The sequence below is a fragment of the Chrysochloris asiatica genome, unplaced genomic scaffold (assembly GCF_000296735.1).
Source record: "Chrysochloris asiatica unplaced genomic scaffold, ChrAsi1.0 scaffold00130, whole genome shotgun sequence".
In the NCBI taxonomy this organism is placed as follows: domain Eukaryota; kingdom Metazoa; phylum Chordata; class Mammalia; order Afrosoricida; family Chrysochloridae; genus Chrysochloris; species Chrysochloris asiatica.
In genome coordinates, this window is record NW_006408648.1 from 741,953 (window position 1) to 752,187 (window position 10,235).

At 39.5% G+C, this 10,235-nt stretch overlaps 1 protein-coding gene across 1 annotated transcript in view; it reads left to right on the top strand.

Moving 5' to 3' along the window:
• CASR (calcium-sensing receptor) overlaps positions 1 to 10,235 on the top strand; it is a 58,611-nt gene that overhangs the window by 39,808 nt on the left and 8,568 nt on the right. The window contains exon 4 of the mRNA XM_006869420.1: positions 4,969 to 5,199. Within this exon, the coding sequence (XP_006869482.1) occupies positions 4,969 to 5,199 (231 nt within the window). The remainder of the gene's footprint in view (positions 1 to 4,968; positions 5,200 to 10,235) is intronic.

Here is a 10,235-nt window from a genome sequence, read left to right on the forward strand (position 1 = left end):
CTGATATTTTATTATTAATCATCTGGACCTCTTTTTGCAGGTTTTGAATTGTTTCCAATGCTGTATCAATCTTGTTTGATTGCTCCTGTAGTATTTTCCTGACTTCTTCCTTATTTTCCTCCACCCCTTTTAAGAGCATTTGAATTTGTTTCCATATCATTCTTCTGAATTCCTTCTCAGGCAAATTCAAAGCCTGCTCTTCCACTTCTGGAAAGCCTTTGTCTCCAGTTCATTTATCTCAGTTACTCTTTTCTGGTTTAGGACATGTTTTGAGAACATTTGTTGTGTTTTTTGTTGTTGTTGTTTTCAGTAGTTAGGTGGGTTTTTAATGCTTAAGTGGATGTCTGCTGCTGTGTTGTTAAGCTTACTGAGTGTCTCCTGGTTGATATAATCAGGAGATAGGCTTCCCTTTTTGCATGTAATGCCTAGTAGCTCTTATTAGCTCTTGTCTCAATGGTGGAATATTATGGGTATGCATGTAGCTTATGGCCATGATTGCTGTCTCTTCTTCAGTAACTTAGGGAGAAAAAGCTTCCACCTCCAGGAAAAAAGTGTGATCAAAAGGACCAAAAACAGAAGCAATATAAAAGCAGAGACAAAAACCACCATTCTGAAACAAAAATAAAACTGTGGCCAACTGGCCAGTCACCTTTGCTATGCAGACAGTGTGTGTGCACTGTAGAAACCTCCAGCAGTGAGTGGAGGTGTCCACTCACTCAGGCCCCTCCTCAAGTACCCCCACAGAGGTGCACAGATAGATATTGAGAAGTTAATGGGAGAAAATTTGGCTACTTTTTTTGTCTCTGTAGGTCAGTTAGGTATCTGCGTGTGCACAGCATAATTATCAAAATAGTTGTATCCTTTTATGTTGGAGTTTGTCTGTCAGGCCAACTCTGCTTTTTTTCTTGCTGGTAGGCAGAAGTAAAGGGTCCTGCACAAGTTAACTTTTGAGCTGAGACCCAGAGTTAGATGTCATAAGCAGCTGCCAAAAAATCTGACCGTGGGGCCAAAGGGGTTCTTCTTCTCTGTGCTGTGGGAAACTGTGGGCTCAATGCTGGCCTCTTTTGGGGATGCGTGCCCACCTGCCTGAAGGTGTCTGGGCTGGACAGAGAAGACACAACAGGGAAAAGGAGGAAGAAATGTGTAGACTCTCCCCACAACTCCTTTTGCAAATGTCCCTGTGCTGGTTTTAGTGCCATTTCACTGTGCTGGTCAGGCTGTGGCCCTACCCTCTGAACTCTGCCTGGGTGGGGTGACCACAGAGGGAGTCCCATGTCTGGGTCGATTCCTAAATCACAATATTTTTCCTTTATACCATGATTTTTCCACCGGTAGGTGCAAGAAACCGACACCCTGCAACTTATGTTTGATCCAGAGCTCTGGGGCTGTTCCTTGAAAGCAGCTTCTCTGGGTTTTCAGTCCCTCTCCTACAGAGCCTGTCCTACCTGACTCGGCTTCTGCCACCTCCAAAACCAGAAGTCTGAAATGCTTTTTATAACTAATAAACAAACAACAAAAAAAAAACCTTATCATCAAGTTGATTCCATCTCCTGGCAACCTGATATGTTACAGTGTAGAACTGCTTCATAGGGTTTTCTTGACTGTAATCTTTACGGAGAAATCCTGGTGTGATGCTGTGGGTTAATGCACTGGATTGCAAAGTTGTTTTGAACCACAAGGTCGGTGGTTCAAACTCACCAGCTGCTCCTCAGAAACCCTATATGGGGTCCCTAAGGGTCATAACTGACTCAGTGGCACTTAACAACAATCTTTACAGAAGCAGGTATCCAGGCCTTTTATGATGGCACCACTGGGTGGATATGAACCATCAACCTGTTGTTGCTGTTGTTGTTAAGCACCATTAAATCAGTTTAGACTCATATCCACCCTGTATAGGGTTTCCAAGGAGCAGCTGGTGGGTTTGAACTGCCAACCATGTGGTTCGCAGTCTAGTAGTGCTGATCATATAGCTCCACACCAACCTTTTAGGTTCACCCAAAAACCCCATTGTTATCAAGTTAATTCTGACTCTATATAGTGTTTATCGTAAATTTTTACGGAAGCAGACAGCCTCATCTTTCTCCCACCAAGAGTTTGAGCTGCCAACCTTGCAGTTAGCAGTCCAATACATATCCACAGCACTGCCAAGGATCCTTTTTAGGTTAGTTATTATTGTGTGTCATCCAGTTGGTTCTGACTCATAGTGACCCTATATAGGGTTTTAGAGGAATAACTGGTGAGTTTGAATCACCAACCTTGCAGTTAGCAATCCAGTGTTTATCCTGCATGACCACACCAGGATGAGTAAAAATCATTTGCATCACCCAGGGACCCTTATAACCAATAGCAATTCAAAACTAAAGAATTAACTAGAGAACATGAAGAAAAATATAGCTTCAGAATTGGAAAAGGACTCATTAATAACCACAATATGCAGATGATACAACCCTGCTTGCTGAAAAGGAAGAGGACTTGAAGTACTTACTACTGTTGTTGTTGTTGTTAAGTGCCATTGGATCAGTTCCAACTCATTGCACCCCAGTATAGTGTTTTCAGTGAATGTCTGGTGAGTTTGAACTGTCGACCTCGTGTAGCTCAAACTGGCCTTTCAGTTCAGTGTTTATCTTACAGTGCCACACCAGGACTTGAAACACTTACTGATGATGAAAAAGGCTACAGCCTTCATTCTGGATTACACCTCAATGTAATAAAAGCAAAAAATCCTCACAACTGGGGCAATAAGCAGTGGTCAGGGATTTCAGTTTACTTAGATCTACAACCAATGCCCATGGAAGCAATAGTTAAGAAATCAAATGGTTTATTAGATAAATCTATTGCAAAAGGCATCCTTAATGTACTAAAATTCAAAGATGTTACCTTGAGGATACTAAGGTGCACTCACCCAAACCATATTATTTTCTATCATTTTATATGAATGCAAAAGCAGGACAAAAATAAGGGATTTTGAACAAGACATGACGAATCTGAAATTGTGTTGACAAAGAATATTGAATATATCATGGACTGCCAGAAGAACAAACAAATTTGTCTTTGAAGAAGTAGAGAGAGAATACTCCTTAGAAGTGAGAATGATGAGACATCGTTTTATGTACTTGGACATATAATCAGAAGGAACTACTCTTTGAAGAAGGACGCCATGCTTGGTAAAGTAGAGATCATTGAAAAAGAGAAAAACCCTCAGTGTGATGGAGTGACACAGTGGCTGAACAATAGGCTCAGACATAAGAATCATTGTGAGGGATGGTGCAGGACCAAGCAGAGTCTTACTCTGTTTTTCGCAGAGTCATTATGAATTGGAAATGACTCCATGGCACCTAACAACGACCTTAGAAGGAATTACCACCAAGACAGTTTGATTTGGGCACTCTCTTCTCTATGAGTATTCTCTAAGTTTTATGTTATCTCCATTGAATAAGGAAGGTGTGTGTGTGTGAGAGAGAAACAGAGAGTGAGAGGCACAGAAAGGAAGGAAGAGAGCTAGCAATTTCAAAAACACACCAGTGTGGCACTATGTGTATGAAGGAAGGAAGGCCATTCATGTAGGTCCACAACTGTCTTTGTGAGCTACTACCTTGCATCAGTCTTGTCAGGAGTGATGTTTGCCCCCAGGAGATATTCAGCAATGGCTGGAGATACCTTGGTTGTCCCAACTATTTACAGCAGATGCCACTGGCATCTAGTGGGTATAGGCCAGATATGCTACTAAACATCCTATAATGAAGAGGACAACCAGTACACCTCCAAACAATAATTATTTGGCCCAAAATGTCAATATTACTAAAATTAAGAGACTGGTCTACTGCTTCTAGTCTCAAAGTGTCTATTTGATTTGTAAAACAGCCCTACAGAAAATCTAAAACAGGAGATACCTTTGGTTTTAATGAGGGAAGCTGAGGCTGGAAGAGGTGAAGTACCTGCTTTGAGTTCTCACAGTTAGCTAGCAGCAGAACTCACACTAAATCAGGTGCTCATAAATAAAGCATAATAAACACTGTTGATGTGTTGTTGTTGTTGTTGTTACGTGCCATCGAGTTGGGTCCAACTCATAGTGATCCTGTATAAGGTTTCCGAAGAATGTGTGGTGGGCTATAGTTAGCATCCCAGTGCTTATTATACAGTGCCACACCAGGACTCTACTGTAGCTGTAGAAGAGAGATTTGTGCTTCTTTACTCCATGTGAGTATTGGTAGGAATGTGCCTTGCTTGGAGAGGCAGACACATATCTATGCTAGGGAGATCAGTGCAGTTTAAAGGGACTGAAATGTAGTAAAGTGACCAGTGAGTCTTAGTAAATTACTATTATTGCTTTTTGTACAATAACCTTGTGACCTATAAAGCCTTATAAATTAAATTACCAAGCAAGGGATTTACCATGACTATTACAACAGTGCTAGCCAGTTTTGCATCCTCAGTCTCATTTTTAACTCCTTCTCACCTGACTTCCTATGATTTGAGGCAGCAAGGCCTTGCGCCGAAGCAGAAGCACAGAGCAAGAAAGTGCCAATTGTAAGAGCAGTTAGTCAGTGCCTCTGGTCCTTCCCCAGTGTCCATCTCAGAAGACACTAGAAAAGGGTTCTGGCTTATAAACTCACCCCTCCTGGTGACGGTGCATCTGCCAAAGCTGTGACTTGGCCAATAGCCATGGTGAGATGCATCCCTTTTCCCTGTCCGACTTCAAGAAAGTGTTTACTACCCTCCAGTTGCAATGTGAGTACTAAGAAGAGGTTGGTACTAGTCTGACTTACCAGGGCTACAGCTAACACTCACAAGTGCCTTTGTGTGATTTAGAAAAAGGTGTCTCTTTTTCAAGTCATTTTCCTTTCACCTACCAGGAAATTGTTGTAACATACTGATTTTGTTAGAACATAATAGTTTTCACAATCTGCATAACCGTATGTGGCAACACTGTGGCTTGTATTCAGAACATGCATCTCTGTTCCTTTCCAGGTACTAAAGCACCTGCGGCACCTAAACTTCACCAACAATATGGGGGAGCAGGTAACTTTTGATGAGTGTGGTGACCTGGTAGGGAACTATTCCATCATCAACTGGCACCTCTCCCCAGAGGATGGATCCATCATGTTTAAGGAAGTTGGGTATTACAATGTCAATGTCAAGAAAGGAGAAAGACTCTTCATCAATGAGGAGAAAATCCTGTGGAGTGGGTTTTCCAGAGAGGTATGTGCACCAGAACACCAATTACCTCTGCTACAGGCAGGAAACTGTACTGAGTTTTTGGGAGACCTCGGGCTTCACCACTCATCTTCCAAAATGAACTCACTAACCTCTGCATTCGCAGACCTCCCTGGGAAATCCACAATGTGGAAATTCTGAGTGTACAGAAGAGAATCTTCGGGAAACTTGAGCTCACTGCCTTCTTACTATATTGAAGCAATACTGTTTTTTACAAATTGGCCTCCCTGGCTATCAACAATTTCTTTGACATTGACTGTCATATGGGTGATGGGGGGAACCTGCTACCCCTAAGTGAGGAAGCCTAATTTGAAAATGCAGGAAGGGGCATGTGTTTGGGGGTGGTTCTCACAGTGACCAGGTTTTGGAATCCAGAGATGTTAGGTATCCGACACATATGGGACAGTATTACATAACAAAGAATTGCCACCTTTTCTTAAAATTGCTAATAATGGCCATTGACAGACACTTTCCAAGTGAGTCATGTGTTGTTATCACCTTGGTCCAGGCCCTGGACAATTCAGACAGTGGGGGTTCCAGGTCATCCAATCACTCAGGGTTGATTTAAAGTAAGAAACCAATTTATTCTTCTCCTGTGGGCAAACAGAAACAAAGAGTCTGATATTTGTGAATACAGACAGGACTCCCCTTTCCTAACATTGCACCCAGAAAGCCTATCTCTCAGTGAGGGTGTGCTTAAATAAAAGACATACAATATGTTGATGTGATGGCTATTCTATGATGACTTGATTTTCCTTTATGTATGTGTTTCTATTATCACCTGTGAGCATCTTGGATCACATTTTAGAACATGACCAAAGATTCAACCCATTTTTTTAAATCAAATGTTTCTTTAGATAATGGGTTTCTGATGAGATACTACAACTTCATAATTTCACTGTTTTCCAATTTGCAAGATAGATTACCCGTGAGAAGGTCTCCTGTAGGTAATGAATCCTATAAATGGTGTGTTTGTCTTTATTAGCTTCTCCTACCTTGGAAGAATTCCTGGTATGGCACTGTAGGATCAGCAACTGGACTACAAACCACAAGATCAGCAGTTGAAACCCATCAGCTGCTCCTCAGAAACCCTGAATAAGGTCACTATGAGTCAGAACTAACTCAACAGCACTTAACAACAACAACAACCTTGGAGAGTAGATTCTCAATTATAAATGTGCAATGGCCTTTTCCACATAGAGCTTATAGTCCTCATTATGTTGTTGTTAGTTAACATCAAGTCAATTCTGATTCTTGGCAACCCCACATGTTTAGAGTAGAATTTCTCCAAAAGCTTTTCAAGGTTGTGACCTTTCAGAAGCAGATTTCCAGTCATGACTTCCAGTGAACCTCTGGGTAGGTTTGAATCATGAACCTTTCAGTTAGGAATCTAGCATGACACTGTCTGTGCCACCCATGGACTCCCTATAGTCCTAATTATACTCTTGTCAAAATTATCACACATTGCAATGACTGGAATCTAAATTGATCAGTTAGGCTATCACCTATCTCCCAATGTTGGGTAATCAAAGTTATCTTTCACCTCCATTAATGTATATAAATGATTATATGTTTCATCTCTTCTTCTGCTTGGAAGCTAGTTCCTATATGTTGTTGTGAAGTGCTGTCAAGTTGATTCTGACTCATAGTGATCCTGTTCAGGGTTTCTAAGGAGAGGCTGGTGCATTTGAACTTTCTACTTTGCAGTGAGCAGTCCAGTGTGTATCCTACAGCACCATACAAGGACTCCAGAGCTCCTGTATAATACTCTACAATCTGAATGTCCCATATCATGCTATGTATATCACAGGCTTAAACACTGATAAATGAATAACACAGGAATCCTAAAGGGAGTTCTTTGGACTGAAAAACAAACAAGAACAGACAACAACCATAGATTGACAGGCGTGGCAACACCACCTGGAAATCAGTCAACAGACAGCAGAGTTCAGAACAGAACAAAGCTACAACAACGAATTCAAAGGAGCTGGGAGAGCAAATGAAGATCAAATTAATATTAATGTCAAAGAAGGGATAAATGTAGAAACAGAGATCCAGGTGGTGAAGAAATCAGGTAGATTACAGGATACGATCGTCATTGTCGTTATGTGCCATGAGTCAGTTCTGACTCATAGCAACCCTCTACAGGGTCTCCGAGGATATAAATCTTTACAGGAGCAGAAAGCCTCATCTTTCTCCCACAGAGTGGCTGGTAGTTTCAAACTGCTGACCCTACAGTTCACAGCCTGATTTGTAACCCCTACACTAGATTCTCTTAAATGGAGAGAAGACTTAATAGACTACAAGATAACCCCAAAGAAAGTTAATACTTTACAACTTACCATAAAAATGAACTTCCAAGCAGAACAGCAAACATGAAAACTAAGAAGAAACCGACAAGAAATAGCACAAAAAACACAAACTCAGCACAAGAAGGCATGCAGAACAAAGGAACAAATAACACTACCAAAAAATTAATATAATGGCAGTAATTAATTCATACCTATCGATAATTACATTCAATGTCAATGGATTGAATGTACCAGTGAAGAGAGAGTGACAGAATGGATAAGAAAACAAGACCCTTCAATATGTTGCCTGTAAGAGACACACCTTACACACAAAGACAAAAATAGATTAAAAGGATGTAAAAATATATATATACCAAGCTAACTGCAACAATAAACAAGCAGAAGTGGCAATTCTAATCTCTGATAAAGTAAACATTAAGACAAAAACTAGCATAAGATACAAAGAAGGACACTATTTCATAATCAAAGGGTCAATTGAGCAAGACAACATAACCATAATAAATATCTACACTCCCAATGAAAGACCACCAAGATATATGAAGCAAACCTTGCTAGAACTGAAGAAAGAAATAGATAAATCTACAATTATAGCAGATTTTAATATGCCACTTTTGAAAAGGCACAGAACAACCAGAAAGAAACTAGACAAAGTTACAGAAGAACTAAATGACACAATCAACCAACTTGACCTCAAAGATGTGTACAAAGCATTCACCCCAACAACAGCACAATATACTTTTTTCTCCAGTGCACATGGAACATTCTCCAGAATTGAGAATGTTCACAAAGCAAGCCTCCATACATTTACAAACATCAAAATACTACAGAGCATGTTTTCAGACCACAGTACTATAAACCTAGAAATCAACAACAAGAAGACTAAGGAAATAAAGTCAAATACATGGAAACTGAACAGTACCCTGTTGAAAAGTGACTGGGTAAAAGAAGAAATTAAATGTGAATTCTTAAAATTCCTAGAAACAAATAAGAATGAAAACAACATAACAAAATCTTTGGGATACTGTGAAAGCTGTGCTGAGAAGACAATTTAGTGCAATAAATGTTCACATCAAAAGAGAAGAAAAGAAAAAAAAAAAGAAAGAAAGAAAGAAAAAACCAAAATCAACACATCAACACAGCATCTCCAACAATTAGAAACTGGCCAACAAAGGGAACCTACAGTCACCAAAATAAAAGAAATAAGATTAGAGCAGAAATAAATGAAATGGAAAACAGAAAAACTATAAGAATCAACAGGACAAGAAGCTGGCTCTCTGAAGGGATTAATAAAATTGACAAACCATTGGCAAACCTAACAAAAGAAAAGAGGCAGAAGACACAAATAAATAACTCACATTAGAAACCACACGGGCGATATCACAATGAAACCAAACGAAATCAAAAGATTAATAACAGAATACTATGAAGGTTGAACTCCAACAAATTTGAAAACTTAGAAGAGATAGATGCATTTTTAGAAAAACATGACCTACTAAAACGAACACAGAATGAACTAGAAAACTTGAACAGACCCATAACAAAAGAAGAAATTGATCAAGTCATCAAAAAACTCCCAACCAAAAGAAGTCCAGGCCCAGATGGCTTCACTGGTGAATTCTACCAAACATTCAGGGAAGAGCTGTCACCAATTCTACTCAAATTATTCCAGAATATAGAAGAGGATGGAAAACTTCCTAATACTTTTTATGAAGTAAACATAACCCTCATACCAAAACCAGGGAAGGACATCACTAAGAAAGAAAACTACAGACCAATATCCCTCATGAACATAGATTCAAAAATTCTCAACAAAATCCTAGCCGAAAGAATCCAGCAGCAAATCAAAAAATAATAATACGTCATGACCAAGAGGGTTTCATAAAAGGGATGCAAGGATGGTTCAATATTAGAAAAACAATCAATGTTATCCACCACATAGATAAGAAAAAGGAAAAGAACCACATGATCATATTGATTGATGCAGAAAAGGCATTTGACAAAATCCAACATCCATTCCTGATAAAAACACTCTATATACAGCCAACTGATTTTTGGCAAAATATATCACATGGGGAGATGATAGTCTCTTCAAAAGATGGTGCTGGCAGAACTGGAAAGTGAGATGCAAAAAAATTGAAACAAGACCTTCACCTCACGCCTTATACAAAAACCAACTCAACATGGATTAAAGACCTTAATGTGATTCCCAGAATATTGAAGGTCATCTATGATAAATTAGGGACAAATGTGAGGGCACTAGTTCAGGGAATACACAGACTACCAAATATTTTGAAAACTATACAAACAAAAGTAGACAAAATAGATGAGTGGGACATATTAAAAATTAAAAACTTATGTGCATCAAAAGACTTCACCAGAAGAGTAAAAACGGAACCCACAGAACGGGAAAAACCTTTTGCAATGACACATCAGACAAGGGACTCATTTATAAAATATATAGGAAACTACAACACCTCTACAAGAAAACGACAAATAACCCAATTAAAAAGTGGGCACAGCACATGAACAAACACTTCACCAAGGAGGAGATCCGGGCAGCCAACAAACATTTGAAGAAATGTTCATGATCACTAGCCATTAGAGAGATGCAAATCAAAACAACAATGAGATATCATCTCACACCAGCAATAACAGCAAAGATAAAAAAAGTTGAGAACAATAAATGCTGGCGGGGATATGGAGAGACTG